The sequence below is a fragment of the Cydia fagiglandana genome, chromosome 15 (assembly GCF_963556715.1).
Source record: "Cydia fagiglandana chromosome 15, ilCydFagi1.1, whole genome shotgun sequence".
NCBI lineage: Eukaryota > Metazoa > Arthropoda > Insecta > Lepidoptera > Tortricidae > Cydia > Cydia fagiglandana.
This window is the reverse complement of record NC_085946.1, coordinates 9,780,606-9,806,290: the sequence shown is the minus strand read 5'-3', so window position 1 is coordinate 9,806,290 and position 25,685 is coordinate 9,780,606. Positions and strand designations below refer to the sequence as shown.

General features: G+C 40.1%; 1 protein-coding gene across 1 annotated transcript in view; it reads left to right on the top strand.

The window, feature by feature from the left end:
• The window catches only part of LOC134671340 (uncharacterized protein CG43867), a 448,491-nt gene that overhangs the window by 406,955 nt on the left and 15,851 nt on the right, over window positions 1–25,685 (top strand). Inside the window, exons 7-20 of the mRNA XM_063529166.1 lie at window positions 13,786–13,881; window positions 15,240–15,422; window positions 15,820–15,939; window positions 17,412–17,579; window positions 18,619–18,718; window positions 19,216–19,364; window positions 20,034–20,159; window positions 20,575–20,686; window positions 21,090–21,326; window positions 21,772–21,961; window positions 22,398–22,605; window positions 22,941–23,102; window positions 23,496–23,636; window positions 25,392–25,536. Of these exons, the coding sequence (XP_063385236.1) occupies window positions 13,786–13,881; window positions 15,240–15,422; window positions 15,820–15,939; window positions 17,412–17,579; window positions 18,619–18,718; window positions 19,216–19,364; window positions 20,034–20,159; window positions 20,575–20,686; window positions 21,090–21,326; window positions 21,772–21,961; window positions 22,398–22,605; window positions 22,941–23,102; window positions 23,496–23,636; window positions 25,392–25,536 (2,137 nt within the window). The remainder of the gene's footprint in view (window positions 1–13,785; window positions 13,882–15,239; window positions 15,423–15,819; window positions 15,940–17,411; window positions 17,580–18,618; window positions 18,719–19,215; window positions 19,365–20,033; window positions 20,160–20,574; window positions 20,687–21,089; window positions 21,327–21,771; window positions 21,962–22,397; window positions 22,606–22,940; window positions 23,103–23,495; window positions 23,637–25,391; window positions 25,537–25,685) is intronic.

The following is a 25,685-nucleotide window of genomic DNA, read 5'->3' as shown; positions in this document are numbered from 1 at the left end:
ACCAAGTTTAATGGGGTCGAAAAGTGCTCGAGTGGAGACCACGGACTAGCAAACGCAGCGTAGGACGTCCACCCACAAGATGGACGGACGACCTTGTTAAAGCCGCCGGAAGACGCTGGATGCGGGTGGCTTCCAACCGGTACGAATGGAGGTCCAAGGGGGAGGCCTATGTTCAGCAGTGGACGTCTTATGGCTGAGATGATGATGATGATGATGATGACCAAATTTAATTATGGTATCACATTGACACCATTCCAAAGTAAAAACATATAAACTTACTTTCTTTTAAACTCCTCTTCACGCTTAAACTGCTGAACAGTTTTAATTTAAATTTAGTACACATATATTTTGAGTCCCGAGACAGGACATAATAAGTTATCTCAAAAATCATCCTTTAAAGGTGTGAAATGAGGTGTAGGGGGAATTCAGAATTGACTTCTTGAAGTTAATACTGTTTAAGTTTAGGTTTGAAGTCATGTTTTTTTTTTTTTTTTAACTAAATCAAAGATGTAGACCATCCCAAATTTAATATAAATCGGTTCAGCGGTTATTGATTTCCCGTACAAATTTCCACGCCACTTTTCACACCTTCAAAAGATGATTTTGGTTATAAGATCTCTATGTCCTGTTCCGGGACGCAAACTATTTCTATACCAAATTTCAACGAAATCGGTTCAGCGGTTAAGCGTCAAGAGGAGTTTAAAAAAAACCGGCCAAGTGCGAGTCGGACTCGCGTATTAAGGGTTCCGTACATTAAGTCCGACTCGCGCTTGACTGCACATTTCTAATAGGTTTTCCTGTCATCTATAGGTAAAGAACTATTTTGTGCATTCAGACGGACAGACATACAGACGCACGAGTGATCCTATAAGGATTCCGTTTTTAGCTTTTGAGGTACGGAACCCTAAAAAGTATTTTTTAATTTTGTGGAATGGTGTCAATGTGATACCTTAAATGGATTCAGCAACCCAGATTTATACGAAAACCATACCATACACGGCCTAGCACCTTCACTGATGTAGATATATCAAGATAAAATTGAGAGCCCTAAATAAACTTTCAAGAGCGGATATCTCAAAACCTATTCAACATATCGAAAAAATTGACGAATAAACTTATAACAAATTAAATTAACTTTCATTTTGTATAAGTGGCCATGTCGCTAAGATGCATAGTTTCCGAGATATAATCGAAAAACCGGAAAATGGGACCTTCAAAGCCCCCTCTCTTCCCCCCGCTCAAGGGCTATGGCCGGGGACTTTTGATATGTTCACCTCCTAACTTGTCCAAACCAAGTTACAGAGTCAAAAATTGTGTTCCGAGCATTTCCCTCTACAACTTTTTGGAGCATTCGTTGGCTGATATAAGTAGCTTATTGCATTTCTTTAAAAACTTTTCTGTAAAAGGTTGACGGGTGTTGGGTGTTTATATGGTTTTGGTCGATTATTATCATTTGCATCGCCCATGATGACTTACTAGAATTACTTACGAGCACACGAGACACTAATAGTAGTTTGACAAACTTTGGTTTTCAAGAGGTATTTTATATTGACATTTGCTGTCACAAATTTGCTGTCAGATTTAGTCGCAAACCGCACGCAAAGTGCACACAAATGTGTCGACACCTTGTTACGGAAAAGTGTACACACGGCGACGACACTTTGTTTCGAAACAATTCTAGACACATTGTGTGGACTCTGTTACGACACATCTGACATTTAGTTACCACTTTGATGATTCTGCGACTGGAATGGTTATATGGGGAGAAACAAACCGATGAGGGCTCTCGTAGTGGCTCGCTTTTAAGTGGCCATTCAACGGGTTACAAAAGAATTACTTAGACAAGAGTCTGGATTTGGACATCAAAAGTTGCTTGCAAACTGGACCGTGTAAGGTTAAAATAAATTAACAGCATGTGTTTTATGGTAACGATTTTAGTAAAAAACCGGACAAGTGCGAGTCGGACTCGCGCACGAAGGGTTCCGTACCATAAAGCAAAAAAATAAAACGGAAAAAATGCAAAAAGAAAACGGTCACCTATCCAAGTACTGACCACGCCCGACGTTGCTTAACTTTGGTCAAAAATCACGTTTGCTGTATGGGAGCCCCACTTAAATCTTTATTTTATTCTGTTTTTAGTATTTGTTGTTATAGCGGCAACAGAAATACATCATCTGTGAAAATTTCAACTGTCTAGCTATCACGGTTCGTGAGATACAGCCTGGTGACAGACAGACGGACGGACGGACGGACGGACGGACGGACAGCGAAGCTAAGTAATAGGGTCCCGTTTTACCCTTTGGATACGGAACCCTAAAAAGCTTAGTGTCTAGTCAGAGTTCGTATTTAAATTACTAAATGTCGGCAACTCTTGACACGCGGGGAAAATAATTTTATGTGGGTGTAACTATTACTTAACGCAACTCGATTACAGAACTCTATGTGCAGAGAAACAGGGTACGTATTATAGTTGGTGAAATGCTCGAAAATATTAACGTAGGTATTTAATATTTACCATCTTAGGAAATGACAAAATGGCCAAGAAATAAGAAGTTATACAGGGAAATGCTAGGAACACAATTTTTGACTCCATAACTTTGTTTGGACTAGTTAGGAGGTGAACATATCAAAAGTCCCCGGCCGTAGCCCCGGTGCTGGGGGGGAGAGGGGGGAAAGAAGGTCTCATTTTTCGGTTTTTCACTAATATCTTGGAAACTTTGCGTCTTAGCGACATGACTACTGAGACAAACCAAAAGCTGATAAAATTTGTTACAAGTTTTATTCAGTCAAGTTTTTCGATATCTTGAATAGTTTTTGAGATATCCGCTCTTGAAAGTTTATTTAGGGCTTTCAATTTTATCTTGATATCTACATTAGTGAAGCTGCTAGTCCGTGTTTGGTATCATTTTCGTATATATCGGGGGTGCTGAATTCATTTTTGGTATCACATTGACACCATTCCTTAGAAAAAACATATAAACTTTAAACAAATACCTTTTTTTTTAATTCCTCTTCACGCTTAAACCGCTCAACCGATTTAATTGTAATTTGGTATACAGATATTTCGAGTCCAAGACAGGACATAATGTAGCATTTACCTTGGAATTACCTCCTTCCTTTTTTCTGTTTCCTTTATTTCAATTCCAGCAAGTAGCTTCCAAGTCCGATCATTCTGTTTTGCTTATTATGGCTCTGATCAAAATACTCTTTGAGCTATATCTGAAATTCACAGACGTGCTTACTTTGGGCTATTATTTTTATAACTTTCCATATGCAATGCGGCCCTAAGCCACCGGAATACATACCTTTAGGTTTTTCCAACTAGTTTATATAAATCTAGGGGAATTTTGTTAATATTATCCCTGCATTTTCCGGGATTCATTCATTGTTTACATTTTGTAAGATGATTGACGTAACCCGTCAATCGGCTTTCAACTGTTCGGATTTCACCACTAAAAAGACTAGTATGTATACTTTCGGCAAAGGTTATTCAAAATTTTGGTAAAATCATAACTGGTACTCGACTATTTTTAAATTTCAAATCTTGTAAATCTGATTCTTTAGATGTTCTAAAGAATCAGGTATAAAAGCGGAACAACCGTCATTCTGTGCAGTTCTTCGTCAGCTCTCATCCGAGCATTTTCGAAATTAAGGGTCCGTGCGGGGCCAAGTGAGGCCCCGCACCTTCAAGAAACCCTCCTCTTCCTGGCGTAACTTACTATATAAATACTTTCACTATAAATTACAAACGCAAATCTACTATACAAGTCTCTGATTTGGTGACCCTCGCTGAACGCCTGTGCGCACCCACCTTCACGTCGCGCGCCCGTTCGTGCCCTCCTCGTGGCTGCGCGCCTGTGCGCGCCCTTCTTGATTCCGCGCGCCTGTGCGCGCCCTCCTTCACGCCGCGCGCCTGTGCGCGCCCTCCTTGACGCCGCGCGCCTGTTCGCGCCCTCTTCGACGCCGCGCGCCTGTGCGTGTCTGTGCGCGCCCTCCTCGACGCCGCGCGCCTGTGCGCGCCCTCCTCGACGCCGCGCGCCTGTGCGCGCCCTCCTCGACGCCGCGCGCCTGTTCGCGCCCTCTTCGACGCCGCGCGCCTGTGCGCGCCCTCCTTGACGCCGCGCGCCTGTGCGCGCCCTCCTTGACGCCGCGCGCCTGATCGCGCCCTCCTTGACGCCGCGCGCCTGTGCGTGGGAACGCGTTTCCCAGGCGCCGCACCCCGGGGCACCGTGCTACCTACCACGCTACTACAATTTCCCGGTGTTGTTGGACAATTTAAGTTCCCAGCCGTGCCATATTGACCCACCACTTATACCTGGAAAATGAACGTTACCTACCCCTGAGTCTTTACTTTTCTTTTCTTCACCCTTCATCCTTCCAGGTGCTCAGTTGCGTGCTCTACCAATTCATTGGCAGAGCACGTAACGCGACAGTTTTGGGGTAATGTAGCATTTACCTTGGAATTACCTCCTTCCTTTTTTCTGTTTCCTTTATTTCAATTCCAGCAAGTAGCTTCCAAGTCCGATCATTCTGTTTTGCTTATTATGGCTCTGATCAAAATACTCTTTGAGCTATATCTGAAATTCACAGACGTGCTTACTTTGGGCTATTATTTTTATAACTTTCCATATGCAATGCGGCCCTAAGCCACCGGAATACATACCTTTAGGTTTTTCCAACTAGTTTATATAAATCTAGGGGAATTTTGTTAATATTATCCCTGCATTTTCCGGGATTCATTCATTGTTTACATTTTGTAAGATGATTGACGTAACCCGTCAATCGGCTTTCAACTGTTCGGATTTCACCACTAAAAAGACTAGTATGTATACTTTCGGCAAAGGTTATTCAAAATTTTGGTAAAATCATAACTGGTACTCGACTATTTTTAAATTTCAAATCTTGTAAATCTGATTCTTTAGATGTTCTAAAGAATCAGGTATAAAAGCGGAACAACCGTCATTCTGTGCAGTTCTTCGTCAGCTCTCATCCGAGCATTTTCGAAATTAAGGGTCCGTGCGGGGCCAAGTGAGGCCCCGCACCTTCAAGAAACCCTCCTCTTCCTGGCGTAACTTACTATATAAATACTTTCACTATAAATTACAAACGCAAATCTACTATACAAGTCTCTGATTTGGTGACCCTCGCTGAACGCCTGTGCGCACCCACCTTCACGTCGCGCGCCCGTTCGTGCCCTCCTCGTGGCTGCGCGCCTGTGCGCGCCCTTCTTGATTCCGCGCGCCTGTGCGCGCCCTCCTTCACGCCGCGCGCCTGTGCGCGCCCTCCTTGACGCCGCGCGCCTGTTCGCGCCCTCTTCGACGCCGCGCGCCTGTGCGTGTCTGTGCGCGCCCTCCTCGACGCCGCGCGCCTGTGCGCGCCCTCCTCGACGCCGCGCGCCTGTGCGCGCCCTCCTCGACGCCGCGCGCCTGTTCGCGCCCTCTTCGACGCCGCGCGCCTGTGCGCGCCCTCCTTGACGCCGCGCGCCTGTGCGCGCCCTCCTTGACGCTGCGCGCCTGATCGCGCCCTCCTTGACGCCGCGCGCCTGTGCGTGGGAACGCGTTTCCCAGGCGCCGCACCCCGGGGCACCGTGCTACCTACCACGCTACTACAATTTCCCGGTGTTGTTGGACAATTTAAGTTCCCAGCCGTGCCATATTGACCCACCACTTATACCTGGAAAATAAACGTTACCTACCCCTGAGTCTTTACTTTTCTTTTCTTCACCCTTCATCCTTCCAGCTGCTCAGTTGCGTGCTCTACCAATTCATTGGCAGAGCACGTAACGCGACAATAAGATACTTTTTATCTCAATAATCATCCTTTAAAGTTGTGAAATGGAGTATGGGGGGAATTCAACTTCGTCGACGAAACTGAATTCCTGAGGTAAATACTGCTTAAGGTAAAGTTTGAAGTCATGTTAGGTATCATTTTCATCTAAATCACAGATGTATACCATCCTAAATTTCACCTAAACCGGTTCAGCGGTTATTGACTCCTCATACAAACTTCCACCCCACTTTTCACATCCTCAAAAGATGCTTTTGGTTATAAAAACCATCCTATGTCATGTGTCGAGACTGAAACTATTTCTATACAAAATTTCAACGAAATTGGTTCAGCGGTTTAAGCGGAAAGAGGGATTTTTAAAAATATATTATTTTTTTATTTTGGTTTTACTTCGGAATAGTGTCAATGTGATACCATAAATGAATTCAGCACCCCCGATTTATACGAAAATGATACCAAACATGGCCTAACAGCATCACTGATGTAGATATCAAGATAAAATTAAAATCCCTAAATAAACTTTCAAGAGCGGGTATCTCAAAAACTATTCAAGATATCGAAAAACTTGACTAGATAAAACTTGTAACTAATTTTATGAGCTTTCGGTTTGTCTTAGTAGTCATGTCGCTAAGATGCAAAGTTTCCAAGTTATCAATGAAAAACCGAAAAATTCGACCTTCTTACCCCCCTCTACCCCGCGGCACCGGGACTTTTGATATGTTCACCTCCTAACTAGTCTAAACAAAGTTACGGAGTCAAAAATTGTGTTCCTAGCATTTCCCTCTACAACGTTTTTTGAGCATTCATTTACTGACCTAAAAGGTCATTGGGCGTTTTGTTCGGACATATGACCCACAGCGTACACAAACGAAATAGGGCTAGGTATGTAGTTAAATGTATCTACTACTCAGTGGTATGAGTCGCATTCTTGCAAACCATGGGAGAATTGAGAAAGAAATAAAAATCATTTCATATCATTATAGCATTTTTGCAATGAATTAAGTCAAAACTATTGGAATTATTTCAAAAATACTCTGAATAGCTGCTGTTATATTGCGTTGCTGTTGTTATATTGTTCAATATCAAGAGGAACAAAAATAAAATCCAGTTCTAAAAAAACAATATTTTAATTCTGCATGATCAAAATCAATTGTTAATTCGTCTAAAAAGGCAGCAGGCGCGAAATAAAGGGGGAGTCACCATTCACCACACCGCTGGGGGCTGGGATACTCTTCGAGCTCCGCTCCGAGGCGGAGTACCGCAGGGGTCTCCCCTCCTTCACACCGATTGAAGATATCAAGGAACCCCTGGAGAAGCTGGACCACCCCAAACACGCCAAACGGATAGACGCAAGAGGAGGCCGCCCGGGCTGCACATGGGCATCTAATACGGGATGTCGGAGCTTCTCCACATGAGGAGTGTCAAGGTGGAGGCATGGCGCGGAAAGAAGGGGCCCGCGCAATGTCACCGCTGCCAGGGCTTCCAGCACTCATCACATGGATGTCACAGACAGCTCGCCTGCGTTCGCTGCGCCACAGGGCGGACACGCCATACGTCAAAACTCGTTTGCGTGTATATGTGTGAACGGCACGTCTGTACACGCGTCATTGTGTGAGTAAGTCGCTTAGGGCTACTATTTACATGTTTTTGAGTTCACGGAGCGTTATCGTTGTACTTGTAACGTAAATATCAAACATTTTTATTCCTAAAATTAAAGAAACAAACATAATTTACAAGATGGTATTTTCTCCTAGATCCTTGCTATAATAAACTGTTCTATTCACAGGTCACAGCTAATATTATTTGAACATATATGCGAACTCACCCGTAACCCGTAAAGGCCGTAAAATATTACGTAAAGTATGGTGCGGCAATAAATTACCAAAAATGTCATGTCGAATTGTCGATACACAATTAGCGTGGACTAAATATTAGTACATTACTACAGAGGCCGGGACGAAAGGGGTTGCCGGCCGAAGACATATAGACGGCCGAGCGAAGCAAGGCCGGATAGGTCTGAGCGCGGGCAACCCCATTTCCCGTCGAGGTATGTATAGTGCTTTTCTCAAACATGCAATGAAATAAATAAAATAAAAAATCCACGAAACCCAAGTTTTATTTATAGAAAAAACTAAAAGTAAACTACACCCAAAATATAACTAACACGTACCTATATCTTTATCACGCGTATGTTTTACACGAGTCGTGTATTTTTACTACCCGTATATTTTCATGTATCTCTGATTTTTTCGCCTTGTATCCGTCTGACTGTCGTTTCCGTCACATAAGTTTACATAGTCTTTCATGTTGATATCATGTTTCACATACATCGTTGCTTTATGCATGGAGAAAATAAGTATAATTTCCACAGTGTTCACGAATTTGTAGTTACTTTCATTTCTTTAAAATATACCACAAAACTGTTTCTAAAAAACTATAAGCCATTTTTCTTAGATTCTAAAATAATAAAATTGCCATAAGCAACCATATAGATACCTCGTCTTTGACTTGGCGGCAGAGGCAGCAAGTTATTTAAAATCAATTCTGGTTACGCTGCCAATTCCAACTCCTACGATTACAATTAAAATTAATTTCATTATTTTGTCGGGACTCATATTAAAGTAAAAAAATCAACAACGCACCATAAATCCAATAAAACAGAAATACGGAATGAAATTTTTTCAACTTTGCCTCCATAACAATTTAAAAAAATAACTACGCGTGTTTGAGTAGACCTTTTTACCGCTAACGTTTAGATGAAATATTTTAAATGTATTTATTTGTGTAGTTAAATTTATAATTTAAAATTACAGAATTTGGTTAATAATGTATTATTTATTAAGTTCATGTTGATTTTATACAAATAAAACTGCAAATTGTAGCAAACATTGTTTTTTGTTTTTTTTTTATAGGCGTAGTGGCAGAGTGTCATTACGAACCATAAAGCAAATACTGCCTCTAGTTTTTTTTAATGGCTGAATGCCACGATGCTGTGTCACAAATATCTGTGAAATGGAAATTAAAAAAGAGGTCTTTGCCGGCCTAGGCCTGCAAGATTTGTATGAAATTCCATTAAATACCTCTTGTCCTAGCCGAACCTGAAACGTCATACTTCGCAGCCTATTATAAGGAACATAACATCAATATTTCATTGCATGTTTGAGAAAAAATAATTACAAAACGCTACTTTTTAATATATGTATAATAAAAATAAATGTTCTTTATTTCGTGAATTTGAAAAACAACCGACATCGCAAAATACATCGGCATTTTGAACGTTGCGTCATCGCGCCGCGGCGTTGCTAGCCGAACTGAGAGTATGTCAGGAGTCCGTCAGAACTCAGTCGCGGGGCGAGGTAATCCGAGTCGGGGCGGGGCGGTGCGTGTCCGTTCTGTATGATAATATGTACTATTACTTATTCTGTGACTGCGCCGAACCACACTGGGCCAGCCAATGCAGGCGACCTCTAGACCAGAAGGCCACCTGCAGAAACTGCAGAGGTGACCACCCCGGCAACAGCTGCAATTGACAACATTTCATATGCCATTATGCTATAAAACATTTCTCATGCTGCATGAACCACACTTTTGCACAATGCTGAAAGTAAAAACATTAATAATACTATCTCGTACCGTTGAATAACTATTTTCTGCCGGGTGATACATAAAAAAAATTACATACTTATTTAGAAAAGTGAGATTAAATTCTCTATTTTAAAACTAGTTTGGTCTCTGTACGCGAAAATTCATAAAGCGTGTCAAAAACGCCCAATGACCATATTAAGATATATTATATTTTCTGCAATATTAAACCAGTAATAAATAATGCTTTGCGACCTCACATCCGGCATCCGGTGTCACGCCGACGCTTACGGATGCGTTCAGTAATGAGTTATTTTGAAATCTCAAGTTGACGAAGCGAATCATCGTTTCCAGTGTTTTCACTATTAACTCTCAATTCGGAACAAGCGTTGAGATAAAAATGTATAAAAATAAACATTCCGTCTCACTATTCTCGTATCTTTATTGCTTCCTTCTCCGGTACGCATTAGTAAAATTGAAATTAACTGCCATGTTGTAGTAAATAAACAAGGAAGTTTGTTAGGGAACAATTCGTCGCTGTCGACGGTTTAATTAGAGATGGCTTAGCAATGAACGAGCTCGTATGTTCCTCCTACACGCTATTTACACTTGACCGCCGAGTGCAAATGCAATTTATGAATGGGAGTTTAATGAAAGCTCTTGTTGGTTTTCTGTTAGGCAAATATGACACGCAAGCTTTGTTTGGTGAAAGAAAATAGAGCTATAAATGTCCATACGAATAACTATACATATAGGATTAAGTAGCTATTTGTCACATTATTCTATTTGGTACAGTCAGCATCAATATTGGCGGATGAAACAACGCGTCTAAAGTTGCGGATGCTGTCTGTACAATATTGGTCCTTCGAACCGGATTGTAAAGTGACCATCTCAGCATGGGATAAGACAAAACATATGAAAAACAATTAGGTATTGCTTAGAATGTTAGATTAATCGAGTAGAACACACAGTGTGGGCTTTTATACCTACATAAGTTTGTGTAGACCTAACTCTTCCTGTAAATGAACACAGCAGTAAGTACTCAATCTAACCTCGGTAGATATGTCACCCCATAAGCCCCCTTATGTTTGTGATGTGCTCAACTTTTGATGAGTTCAGTTTATTCGTTTTTCTTTCTGCGAGCACGAGTTGTAGTTTATTTTCCTTGTCCTAAGCATTACCGGATTTAGAAAGTTCTGGAATACTCTCGATATTAGTGGCGTCCCCTCGTAGTTCGTACCACGAGTCAGGCAAATTACGGCTTATGTGATTAATGTGTGCTATTCCTGGGCTATCCTTCCTTTGTTCTTAAATGGCTCATATTATGTTTGGTCATGTCATGGCACAACCAATTTTGTGGTTAAGTTTAAGCTTAAAATTTACTCCGTACTGTTACTGGCCCGCGGTCTATCTGTTTTATTTTAGCAACAGGGATTATGAAACTAGGATTTGGAAAAAGAACGTTTCAGCTTATCGCACGAAACCAGCATGGCCCGACCAAAATGGTGGCACGGCGAGGCAATTCCGGGCTCAATAAAAACTTGAATTTTTCCCTACGGTGTCTTTTTTAAAGCGCTTTCATGTTTATGACAATGTTATTGTCTCGTTAGGTTTACAAAATCCTCTTAGTTATATCTTTGCTGTAGTCAAAGTTTAAATGCAAACAAGTTTTTATTTGCACAGGTCATTGCCCTGACTTTACTAGGTCGTTAAATCAGTCCACGTGTTTTATACCCACGCTCAAGGGAACATAGGTACTTGTGTAAAGATTGCCTGTAAACCTGCCAAAGAGCTAGCGACAGCCAATATTTCTTCTCAAGTGCCTTCGGGCTATCTGCAAGTCAAAATAAACCGCTTGCACTAGGGAGAACTTAGACGAATCTTAAGAATTGTTATAGGATTTTTTTTAAATGCGAGAGGTTGCGAAACCAGTGATAATACTTGGCCAGCTAACGCCTTAGACGTGGGGTTTGTGGTGTTATGTGATATCTTGTATTATATGGCTGTCACATGGAGAGTCGCGTTGCGGATTTATGGGTTTTTATTTATGGGGTTCCAGTGTGCGGGATTGTGCCGCTTGTTTTCTGCAGAAGTTCTGTTGAATTGCAGTAAAACTAAAAAAAATATTCCTCTACAGAAAAAATGCCTGAAGAGGAGGTAACCTAAACACAAATCAATGCATAAGAAAGTTATTTTAAAGGGTCAGACCTTACCCGGGTTTCCATCAGTCGAATAAATCAGTAATTTCCATAAGGTCCTCGAAAGTCAACAATTATACAACTACAAAACAACTATACAAAACACAAAGTTTCCGTAAGTGCTTAATATGCGGGGTTTGTTAGAAGAACTATTTTTCAAAGTTTGTAACTGTTCCTATGCTCCGAATCCTAATGGGTTAAGTTTTTATGACAAAGTTTCATTTCGAACTTTTTGGCACACCAATCGTTTCCAAAGTTTACAAGTATAAACTTGGAACAAAATAATTGGCCACTAAGGATTAGACAGTAAATAAATATACATACAGTATGTGTCTGACCATGGGGCTTTAATTCCAGGGCTTGATTTTACTCGCTAAACTGAGTTACTTTTACTATGGGACCAACCCTAAAATCGGGGAAATTTTTTTGGCTTTTCCATAGAAAACGTCGACATCTGATCAGCCAAAATGTATGAAAAAGTAGAATTTTTTTTCGGGATTTCGGGGTTGGTGCCATAATAAAAGTAGCTCAGTTTAGCGAGCAGAATCCTTGATTTAAAGCACCCTGTATAAATAAATGTTATAGAACATTATTACGCAAATTGACTAAGTCATTTATATACAGTTGAAACAGTTTACTCCTTCTAAATAAGATAGAGGAGAAATTAGGTACGCTTTATCGAACTTTAGCTCTTTGAGACCTTTGCAACGCTGACATAGCTCTCACCTAGCGCAGTGAATAGTAAGACTTTAGGTACGATTTAATTTACTGCGTCTTTTCACTATCTTCGACAGACGGTCTTCAGAGCTGTAGCTAATCAAGGACCCCTTTGAAATCCTCCCAATTCTTCAGCAACCCAAATAAAGTAACAATTAAACGTGTAACATACCCGTACAACATGATACGCGATACTGTGTTAATCCTATACAGAGCAGCTCGGGTGTTTCAATTCGGGGCTTTTCTCTAATCCCTCACGATTGATTAATCCATCCGCCACGTACCCCCGGCATGCACTGTTTTCACCATGAGACGGTAATTTGCATCTAAATGACCCTAAATGGTAATTTATTTAGGGTTTATTTCATTTGTTTGAACCCCAATTCCAATAACCAGAGGAGAGGATTTTGTTTGTATACATTTTACTGTAACAGTTTCGTGCCAAAGCAATTCCCATATTTTCTATTCAAAATGCAAGTATACTAAATAGGTACTGTTAGTACTGTAGGTACTATGTAATGCCTTGCCTCTCTTAATAGTCCCAGGTTAACCCAGTGCAGTTATTATTGAATTCACCTGCTATTTCAATTAGGAATTTTGTAGCAGCACTTTCAAATGAACTACGCTATAATACTTTACTTCTTTAATACCCGTAACATCTAAACGAAAGATATTTACAGCTTGAAAGCTTAACAAAGTAACTTTGTATGAATAGGAATAGCACCTGGATTCGTCTTGAAGTGCCTTACGTATTTATTACCTACTTTAACAATACATACAAAGTATCTAAAATACTCAGTATCGTTATCTCGCGTTGCATAGTTTTAGGTATGCCACAGTAATCCTATAGCAGGTTGCGGTTAATCTAGGTATGAATTGTGTCGCAGTGTCTAAATACCGTTTCAACTATGTTGATGTTGCAATGCGGAATAGTTCAAAAAGGTCGTATTACATTGCACAATCTCCAGGGCCAATTTATCAAGAAGGTACCGGTACCTACCCCTTTTTCTACGATCGATTTGGATTCGGTTCTAATGAACTCATTTGAATTTGAGAATGTATCTACCTAATAAACGTCTTTAAACTCTTGTGTTTTGATTTCGTCACACCGTGGTTTGTATCTACCACGCCATTTAGGTACTTACATCTTTTTCCTCGATATACATAGCACACGAAAGTGACGCACTGACGCCACGCAATAAGAAACCACGAAGTGAGCTGGCGCAACGCAGTTATGGTTTCGACATCCCTTTGCTGTAAACAAACTACTTAAGTACTTATAATAAATAACTATAATAAATGGTAAATATGTTTAAACCCTTGGTTTTCTTTGCGCCGTCGAGATTCTATTAAATTAGATTAGATTAGATTTATTTATTTCACAACATATGATTACAGTACAAATTACATTAATGTCAATTTATAAGAATCTGTATTGTTGTTGTTGTTGTTGTATATTCGGCTATATATGACAATAAAAATGCTATTTTACTTGTTTCAGGTCCGCGCCATGGAGCAGCGGCTTTGCGAGTGGCCGGCGGGCGCTGACGGAGCGCCCAAAGCCATCACTCGACTCGAAGGACAGATCGAGGAACAGGTAAAGTACATTAAAATAGATCACGGTTGTCCTTTTTTTTCCATAAATATTTTATAATAACTTTATGATTTTTTGAACGCATCGAAAATATCGTCATATCCGGTACAAAACGTGAACAAAACGCAGCAATAAATAAAAAAGCTACCTAAACGTCATTAAGACACTGACACTGACAGACGTGACGTCAAAATGGAGCTTATGTAGCGATGTTTATTGTTTCGTTTTCTGTAAATTTATGAATGAAAATGTGTATAATAAATTTATTCCAATGTGCATCGCGTGGGTGGCAGGAGTATAATATCGAGTCGTGTCCACAATTCATAAAGAAAAGCTCTTTTTATTAGTGTTTGAGCGTTCATTAAACATGGAGGTAGAGCGATGAAAACTTTTACGTTTTCTCTTCGAGTATCTGTTTTATTGCTTTTATTTATAATATCAGTATATAAATAAGTTCTATTGTAGTTATATTGCTTTAAAAACTTGGATTTGATCGTAAAATCTAATAGATTTTCTTGTTGGAGTAGTTAAACTGATTTTCGTTTAAAAAACCATAAGATCCAGTGCTTTAATTACTTTTAATTTTAATTACTTGGATCTTTAACAATAAGTACAATGCTTTATTTAGATTTAATTTAGCTACATTCATTAATCAATGGCATTGGCAGAATAACAACATTAGTTGCTTAAAGTTCTTAAGGCTTCTGTGCCCCGAGGCCTTCTGGCGCAGACATTAGATGAGCCACTTTCTGTCTCAATTAGTTTGTAATAATTATTATGTATTATTGTATTATATGTGCTATTTTTTATTACATTTACATGTATTTATTACTCAAGTGACACAGCATTACAGTAAAAACCAAGGCACTGTGAAACTACAAAATAAATACAAGGGAACAAAATAAAAAAAAACTACAAATAATAACCAAAGACAAATTAAACATTAGATTTGGGGGACAATATAACAGCGTGGCTCTGTTGTGTCGTCTGACTTGTCTTGACTTGACTTGGGTTTTAATAAATGTTGTTTACTATAATTTTATTTAGGCCTTTATTTTTTCTTAAATAGTATTTCATTGAGATGTTTTCTGTTAACCCCTGGAGCTTAGTATAGGAGTTCCATACTACGGTAATTTTGGGGCGCTCCATGGGTTAATATTGTTGTTTATTTTACTACATTAAGGACCCCTTTCGGGTATAGGCCTCCTCCATATCTTTCCACCTTTCTCGGTCTTTTGCCTTGATTAGCCAATTTTCTCCAGCTGTGGCTATGATATCCCTGACCATCTTGTTATAGGTTTTCCCGCCTTCCTTTTACTATAATTATTTTACACTTATTGACAAAATCTCCCCTCTTCCAGAAGCAGCTGCGGCTCCAAGACGCGAAGCAGGTGGAGGCGAAGGCGGCGCGCATCAAGGAGTGGGTCACCAACAAGCTGAAAGAGCTGGAACAGCAGAACCAGCTGCTCCGGGAGCAGAACCACCGCTGCAATCAACAGCTGGAGCTGCTTAGGAACCATATTGCTACGCAGGGTAGCCGAGCGGTGAGGGCCCTTTCTTGTTTTATGTCTGAAGAACTTTTATACAGAGACAGCTGTATGTTGGGTACACAACTGTACTTATAAGTGGATATTTCTTCGACATTGGCTCCAGAGATGCTGTTTTCAAAATTTCTTATCAAAATCAGCACTTGGCCATTTCAACATTTATTTTGCTGATAATTTTTGCATTGCATTATATTGAAATAATAAATACATAAGCCAATAGGAATAACAAAATATATTTAAAATTATTAATTACATACAAATATTAAATAAATTCGGGCTGCTAAAAACCGGTAATATTTTCTGATAACAAAGGTGTTTGAAACCATATTTTTTTTTACTGAGTAATATTTCATCAGCTTAGTTATATTCTCTAGCATTATTCCCTTACCCCCAGTTCCTCCCCACCCGAGCGAGTCTGTCCCTCGAGGTCAGAACTGAGGAAGGCTCGCCGCGAGCCACATCCAGCCTAATAGCTGCCAATAGGCGGAGATCAGAGAGCCTCGAGGGGCCACAGGTAGTCCGTAGTTGGCTGTCTGTCTCTTTGTTGTGCTCTTACTTTCTTGAGGTGCATCCAGATTTGAAGAATGTGCTGCAATTCTGTCCTTTGCCACGCGTGGCTCACTCCGCGATTTCGTCGCTTTGCTACAGGTAGCTAAAAGTACATCCGTTCGACCCCAATTTTGGGGTTTGCCATAAGCCGGGCGTGGCGCTGTCGCCACCTAGCGGCCATATCTGTGCTGATCGTGACAGATGCGTTTTGTTAGAGAGTGAGTCTTCTGTACCTGTACTATAATTTATTCTGTGCCTTTGCAGAAGGCTCGATTACTGTTAGCATTGCCTAGTACGCTACGCACACACTGTGCGCGAGGGATTAACGAATGGCGTACTAGTGGTGCGATTGTCAGATCTAGATGCATCTCAATGTTTCGATGTTTAAGGTAGTTATGAGAAAATAACCCTTGTAGCATTAGCATATTAAACATAATGGTTTTAATTTGAAAAATGTTATTTGAATTTTGGGTTTTTTCTCATACCTATATTTTCCATCTACTTACGGTACTTTATTGTACCTAAGTTGTGTACAATAAAGTGATTACTACTACTTTCACATACTAATTTAATAATAGTTGTTATTTGCACTTATTTAGGAATGTCTTTTAGATAATCATTCAATATTTTAATGCACTTTAGTCTGGGAAATATCTTTAATGTTCCTACCTTTTTTCTCAATGTTCTATCTATGCACTGTAAAACTTATTGTATATGCATATGCCCTAAGTTTATTTTTACGCACTTAGCTGTGTAAATATTTTTAATTGTGATATGTTTAAAGTACGTGTAAGAAATCTGTTATCAATAGGGTAATGCTTGCTTGCAAATTTAGTCGAATAGATGAGTAAGGAAAAGCTTGGACAATAATCAATTTTATTTAATTGCTGGAAGACTTCAAAAGTTCGTGGCAATTTAAACTAGATGAAACTACCTACAATAACAAATCTAGAGTATTTTATCGTGTATATGAGATTAGGTTTTTTTTTTCACTCTTATAAACTAAATATGTACCTATACCTAATTGTTATTCTTTCTCAGGTGTTAGGTGTTTCTTTTAATTTGCTAGCACAATTAGTATTGCACGGTGAAAAGAACATCTGTAACCTGTTGTAAAACACAGTCGTAATTGTAAGCTTGAGTTTCACTAAGTTTCTTACTTGAAATAAAAATTAATAATTTGTATAAGTCACAAAAGTGAAATTATAATTAATAATTTTATGTAATCTGCTTGTGAGATTCAGGCTGAAATAATATTGATGTACTTACAATAAATGTATAACTACTTCCTCTTAATTTTAAGCGAAAATAAACGTACAGTACCGTACAGCACAATCTTCAACTATCAAACAGAATACGTTTACACATGTTATAAAATCCACACATCTTTGCTGTAATGTTACTCTATTATTTTCTGATTATTTACTATACTTCCAGCTACCTCTAACCTCATCGGAGCCTCACTACAGCACCCCCGTGCGGCACCGGCGCAACCAATCCATCGGCACCCCTCACGCCAGCGCCACCCCACCGCCTGTTGTCAACACCATGAACCGTACACTGGACGAACGGACGGCGGCCAGCCTACTTGCCGATGATCTGGCAGTGAGTTGTTTAAAATATTTTTGTTATTGATGTTTCTTTAGTCCGATGGTCATCGGAATCGAAAGCCGCTAGACTCCGATGGCTCGGGTACGTAGTCCGGATGGGGAAAGATTGCGCAGTTCTAAGGGCGTACTCTGGAGTACCAAGTGGCCAAAGGCCGTCTGGACGCCCTAGGTACCGTTGGAGAGACGAAGTGCAGAAAGACCTTAGCGAACTCGGCGCCGTCGACTGGACAGAAACGGCTTTGGACAGAGTTGGACAAAGTGAATGGCGATACTGTAGTTAGACGAACGGACGGCGGCTAGCCTACTTGCCAATGATCTGGCAGTGAGTTATTTCAACGATTTTATTACTAATGTTACTTTAGTACACTGCAGTACAGTGCCGCATCGTCTCAACCAGTACACCTCGCGCAAGTGCCACGCCTCGAGTGGATTCCATGAACTGCACTTTAGATTAACGAACTCCCACTGACGCAATATCGCGTCAGCAAAAAAGTTACCCCTGCTTCTCACCGGTATACCTACCCAATGTGACCAATAGGCGTCAAGTTCTCATTGCATTCATTACTATGACCGTTTAGAAGCCACATTTGGTGTTGTATTCAGACTTTATTCAAATCAGATAACCATTCTATTCACTTAATAGTAGTACGGATCATACGGATGTTCCAATATGGATGGTCTATTGTCTACCACTTAGCTTTTACAAGCTAATCTGGTGTCTTAACTAAACACTAGAATGTGAATGGCATGCAAATGAATTGCTATAATGCCATTATTTACATTGGCATGCCATTGCGAATGTTATCACTAGTAAAACAGGATATTAAAGCTTATCTAAATGGAGGGGAGGAAAAGGTACAGTCAACAACAGAGCTATGAATACAGGCAAAGTGCCAAAAATATGTATACACGACCTTAATGTACAGGCAATAAAGTACTGTATACATATTTTTGACACTTTGCCTGTATTCATAGCTCTGTTGTTGACTGTACCGTTATGGTTTGTTTTTTAAATTTAGAGTTTTTATTTTCAGGCGGCTGTAGAGAATCTCGTCGTGTTACCAACAACGCCAAACACATCAACGGATGGTGATACTACTCATGATTATGCGGAAATCTATACACCAAGTAGAGGTAAATATGGTGTCTTCACCACTAATTATTGTAATTTAATATTTCATAAATCAGTGAACGTTCAATTCAAGTGCTGGGTTATAAAAAACATATAAAACTAAGTTACTCGGAGTATAAACACAGAATAAATAATAGTACTAGGTACAGAAGACTCACTCTCTAACAAAACGCGTATGTTACGATCAGCACAGATATGGCCGCTAGGTGGCGATAGCGCCACGCGCGGCTTATGGCTTTCCCCAAAATTGGGGCGAAACGGATGTACTTTTAGCTATCTGTAGCAAAGCGACGAAACCGCGGAGTGAGCCACGCCTGGTTACACTATAAAGCTTAGTTACATGAGCTCATGATTTTCAATACTGAGTAACGTATCTTTGTCTTGTATCTATTATTCCTGAATAAAATTGGCGCTGAGTCATCTGTAGCTCGTTTTGATAAAAATTCTTTCGGCATTTCATCTTCTTTCGTCTTATAAGTATTTTATGGCTGTTTTTCAGAACGTACGCCAGCGTGGCAGGGGCCGTCGGTAGTCGTTCAGGGCAGCCGCGGCGGCAGCTCTACGGGCGAGTCGTGTGCGTCAGACCAGCCGCGCCCGCCCACGCCGCCGCTTCACCGCTTCCCCAGCTGGGAGGCTAAGATTTACCAGGTAAAGTTGACGATATATAAAGTGAGCCGATCTTGTTCAAACTTGTTCGAGAGATCGGCTCACTTTATATTTCGTCAACCTTAACTCTAAATGGAAACGCTCATCACATCCTCAGGTGTATTTAGTTTCGACATAGCTGTATCAATCACTTCTTCAGATACAAGTATGTATTCGGAGCTGCCTCTGAGCTATGTTCGCAGCGCGACGAGTAAGTATACCGTGCTAACGTGATATGTCACTGTTAGGGTTATCACTAATTACTCGTACTCTAAAGTTACCATTAGCAGCAGAATGTAAAATGTGCAAAAATTAAGTTTAAATTTAAAATAAATTTTGTGTCGAAGATGTTTACATGTCTAACTTCCGAACATCATTCTTATTTAGTCTCATTACCGTTCGTTCTTGTGAATTCAATTGTCATTCAGAATTAAATGTTGTATGTAAGTATATGTAAAGAAACATGTTGCTGGGACGAAGCATGTTGCTGATTTGCATTTGTAGCCACTTGACGAAGCCTGCGTTGCGGATTTCTTATATATAACTAGGGTATTTTTTAACATTGCAATAAAATTGCATTAAATGTAAAGAAACCCATTGATCTTTAACCTTAAACTCACTTTTATCAGAATGTATATGAACGAAACTGATACAAGTATCCATGTGTTTTAGGTGGCTGACGATGGCTTACAACAATCAGTTGAAGAAGAATTAAGTCCTCCGCCGTGTCCACGACCAGTCCACGAATCTACTAGTTACCAGAACATATCCGTCCCTGTCTACGCCACTGTCAAAGGGGTCAGTACACCATTTATAACTCTAATGCCTTCATATAATGTCGACAATGGCTTGTCTGTCTGGTTTATTGTCGTGGCATGAACTAAATGCTTACAACGCAGTGTTCTGTTGTGTTCGTCTAAAATAATTCATTATGCTTTAGTATGCCGTTCTTGTATTGAACGTCCTCACATATGACAAATGAGAGTTGATACAAAAGCAAGTTTGTACGAAATTATTTCGTACTTATCATTGAACCAACCGGTTTTCTGGTGTTAATTATACTATTATAATTATATACGGAACAAATAAACATGCGATAAAAGTTAAAAGAAGACTTTAAATACGAAATAAAATTTAATTTGTAACATTTAGTTTTCAAAGTAAAACCCAATTTATGAAGACACGTTTTCAAATAATAAATTGTTGATTTCAGCGAGCTTCACAGATCCGATCGATGCCATTTACGGGTGACTCGTCAGATGATTCGTCTGACGGTGAAGATTCCATGGGAGTCACAGTTCACAACACACCACATCACATTTTCGGTAAATTACCATTATTTTTCTTATCTTAGTGTTTCCTGGTACCATCCTCACTTTATGTTTCCATTTTGTTTTTGTTATGCCGCTATATGTTGTTGCCTTCCATTTGCCATCCTTGATCACAAGGGAAACAAATCGTGATTAGGCTTTTTAAAGTCAGTGACCAACATGAACCCATCCGGGCAATATTACTCTTTAAATGTTTTCAAGCCACCCAAAGGCTAATCTAATCCTAACAATTGAATGGGCGTCCAACAGATTCCACGGCATAGGATCTGTTACGATGAAAATCTATCATTCTATCGTTGAACTCCTAATTTAGTTAAGTTTTTTTCACTCCACCCGTCCAAGCTGAAAAGTTCACCTAAAAAGCTCGTTGTTCGCTAAAAATTGTTCTTATTACCAGCTCAAACTTCAAGTCAACCAATCAACAACGTGAACCTCACCAACGTCCTCCCAGCCTCGATACAACAGACGTCCAACCACGGCCTAGTGTTAACCAACAGTGCGAACGGCCAGTGCAGTTCATCGGACACCAGTCTCAGTGCAAGCAGTCCGTCGAAGAGCGTGAAGACTAGCTCTAGTCTGAGCCCAGCTAAACGGTCGAGTAGCGGGTCGCCGAGTAAACAGAGTAAAACTAGAGGTAATTGTGTTAATTATTTGTCTCTAGATCTGTAGCTTAATACGTAATTTGTTAAAAAGCAGGGCCTTAGAATTAACCATAACAGTATGGTTACTACTAAAGCCCTGCTTTTTAACAAATTTAGTTTCTGATTGGTGTTAAATTTACAAAATGAAAAAAATAATTAGTGGTGATCTAAATCAATATATATTTATTTGTATAAATAAATTGACAGTTAAAAGATGCAGTCGCTTCCTAATATACTGCGGAATATATGTATACTCTGTATATGTATACTCTGGCAAGCCAATTATAGTAGAAAAAGGTGCGAAATAAGGGTAGGCTGTTACAATTTGGTGCCGTGACCAGGATATTTTTTCTCTCTGTGATGATTGATTTTAGAATAATATTGGTAGTTTTCGAAGTACGTTAAGTGTGGATTATAGAGGGTTTTTTTTTCGTGTAGATACGTCGTTCGAGTCGGGCATGTCGGACGACTACGCGATCCCGCCGGACGCGGTGTCGTGCGACACGTCGGCGTCGCTGGCCTCGCTGTGCCGCTCGGCGCCGCCGCCGGCCCAGAGACACGAGGCATTAGAAAAAAGTGGCCATCTTGCGAAACTGGGCGGGAAGCTCAAGACGTGGCGGAAACGATGGTGAGTTGAAAACATTTTGTTCGGTGACTCTGATGAAGACGAGTTGATTAAGGGCCAGCTACATCGTCCACAATCTACAAACTGCTCAACGTCACGGAGTAGAGAACTACGAAACTTTCCATACAAGTTTTTGCGATTGTTTCGACGGTGACAGATTTTTTGATGCAACCGATTTTAGACCATTAAACACCAAAATATCCCGGCAGGCTAGCAAACAAAAAAAAAATCTTTTTGATAACGGCTTTTAACTCCAAAATATTTTTTTCTTTTTGTTTCATGAATCCCTGTACCAAATTTTTGTTGAAAATTATAATTCAACAAAATTTTGGTACAGTAAAGGGGCTGCTCTGGCTCTACTGATGCGATTTTAATAAAAACTCATTCGCTAATTGCCATTTCCGGCCTATGAATAATGTGCTATTATTTTCATTCACAGGTTTGTGCTGAAAAACGGCACGCTGTCCTACTGGAAGTCCCAATCAGAAACGGCTCGCAAGCCGCAAGGCCAGATCGGTCTCGGCGAGGCCTGCAAAATCTCGCGCAACGAGGGCGCCGCCACCTTCGAGATCTACACCGGCAGTCGCACCTACTACCTCACGGCTGACAGCATCGCTACTATGGAGGATTGGATCAGAGTTTTACAGGTACTTTTTAGGCTAAAAATAACATTCAATCGGTAAAAACCTCACGCGTTCATACTCTCGATTTGCTGTTGCCTAGTACTCCAAACAAACTTTGTGTTGACCAGAACAGTTAAGGCAAGTAGCTAGGTGCAGTCGAACATCTACCCATTACGTTTGTATGTATGTATCGTTTGGTCATGTGAAAACATCGAGGATAGGTACGGCATTTTGGTCCCGGACATGACCGATCCGACAACATTTATAGCATTGGTCAAAAGGTCTTGGCGAAGCACGCAAGATTTTGTGCAAAAATAACCACGAAATTACAATAAATAAGTGACTATCTATATTTTCAGAACGTTCAAAGGCGAAACGCGACGAAACTCCTACTGAGTAAAGAAGACAACAAACCAACCATTCAGGGCTGGCTGACGAAAGTCAAGAACGGCCACGCTAAGAAGAGTTGGTGCGTTCTCATCGGCAAGATGTTCTTGTACTTCAAGTCGCCTGGGGACCAGGTATGTTCTAATTATAGATAATATAAGCCATTTTATAATTGGCAAAGGTTCAATTTTTTTGTCGTCTTAAGTAAATTACAATGATGAATAGAAAATATTAGGGTTGTGTAAAAGTAAAAACGACCAGAGCACCATTTATACCAATATTTATTACGGAATCACAATTCACAATGTATGAGAGTTTCTGTCTTGGATAATACGTGACGCCGTTCGCGCTCAAAACCGATCTACAAGATGGATGACGCCACTAGTTATGTGGCATCCCGGTTACGGTAGTGATGTGAAGCACCGATTCACAATTTCAATGGTTTACAGAAACTACAATCCTTTACTTCATAACTCCTATCTCCCAGCCAACTTTTTACTTATTAAGTTTCGTTGGAATGATTACAGAACCCAACGGGCCAGATAAACATGCGCGACGCCCGAGTGGAGGACGTGGAGCATGTATCCGACTCGGACTCTGAGGAGAAGAACGATGATACGCGGAACCACCTGACGGTTGCGATATACCCGCAGCACCAGGTAACTGGGGTCAGTGAGAAAACTTATTACTAGTGTCTGTGTGTGCCTAGACTTGTGTGTGTTTGGACGTAGTGTGTGTCTAGATATATGTACATATTTGTTTTATGTTTGGGGTTCGGAAGAGAAGTATGATGACGCGCGGAACCATTTGACGGTTGCGATATACCCGCAGCACCAGGTAACTGGGGTCAGTGAGAAAACTTATGACTACGAGTAGTGTCTGTCTTGTGTGTGTATGTGTACCTAGAAATGTGTGCGTTTGGACGTGTTAGCCACTACAGTTATTATGTGTGCTTCAAAGTCAAATATCTGCGTGGTTGATAACAAGAGAAATTGTATTCACACAAATGAATCTCCGATTTTATTTATACGTCATTGTTAAAAGGTATTACCTATTAGTGAAGTGCGGTGATGTGGTGACAAACAGCGACGATATCGCACTTAACAGAGTGGGGAAAATTAAAACTATTTTTCATCTCTCCTGTTCGGAAAGTTCACCTTTCATAGGCTGATAGCCGAGTGGAAAATTTCATTTCCCACCCTAGGGTGGAAAGTAATTTTTACTTCGAGCAACAGCTAATATTTTACATTTTGATCGAAAAATATTGAAAACCATAGACAATCCGATCTTAAATTGGAATGTATCTGAAACGGCCTTAATGTATACGCGCCTTGAAAAAAGTAAAATTGAATGAATGAATGTAATGTAATCAAAATAAATCAACCTACATTTCTCGTGTTTGACTTTCCTCATAGTCGAAATGAAAAGTAGAGTGTTTAACTCGGGTAAAAGTAACCATCTCACCCTCGAACTATTGGCGCTCTCTCTTCATTCGAGCGCCAAAATATCTCGGGTGAATTGAATCACTTAACCAAGGGTGGAAACCCTTGGTTAACAATCTACTATTTAATTTATTTAATAGACATTTTTAGATTTGAACTGTTCAATAAAATTAGTGGTGTTGTTGTAGTTAATGTTAGTTATTCAGATTTGTTACAGATATTGAATGTAGTTTGTACTGTCAGAAAATCTCTTATGCATTGCGTTGTATTGTATTTTTTTTAACGTTGAATTTTTCAAAAGAAAACATGAGCTAGCCTAATCAATCCTATCCATTTGATAACGCTAGGCGTGGCTCACTCCGCGATTTCATCGCTTTGCTACAGGTAGCTAAAAGTACATCCGTTCCACGCCAATTTTGGTGGCTAGCAAAAAGCCGCGCGTGGCGCTGTCGCCATTTAGCGGTCATATCTGTCCTGATCGTAACAAACGCGTTTTGTTAGAGAGTGAGTCTTCTGTACCTGGTGAAGATGAGAGTTACTGTCATGGTAAATTATGTAGCTACAGTTCATTTACTGCCATCTTTCGACAGAAGGTTAACACTGTTTGAACGCCATTTGACTTTGATCCTTATTCTTTAACTGATATGTGTTAACTTTTTAAATATTAATATTCACGCTATCTACTCGAGCATAGGCTAAAGGTTGTGGCGCCATCGTTCGAAAACATGGAACTATACCTTTGGCCTATATAGTCGAGTATATGGTGTGAATATCAATATTTAATAAGTTAACACATATCACTGAAAGAATAAGGATCAAAGTCAAATGGCGTTCTAACAGTTTTATGTTTTGTCGAAAGATGGCAGTAAATTTACAGTGGCTACATAATTTACTTTGACAATCGTCCTCTTTGGTACTATTATTTATTCTGTGATAACGCAAGAAAACATAGTTGACAATGGATTTTTTGTGACATTCCAGGGTCCAACGTACCTCCTGTTCGAGACGAAAGCGGACAAGGACTCGTGGCTGTACCAGCTCACCGTGGTGTCTGGCGCCGGCCTGGGCCAGGGCACGCACTTCGAGCAATTAGTGCAGAAACTTATGGAAACCGACGGGGATCCGAGTGAGTCACTTTAATTACATTTCATGCTTTGATCGAGTAACTTTACTGCCCTCATAAGCTGAATGGACAAACAAAACAAATGATTTTGAAAATGGAACTCTCAGTAATAGAAACTAAAGTATAAGTTAGCAATGAATTTTCTTTTGACA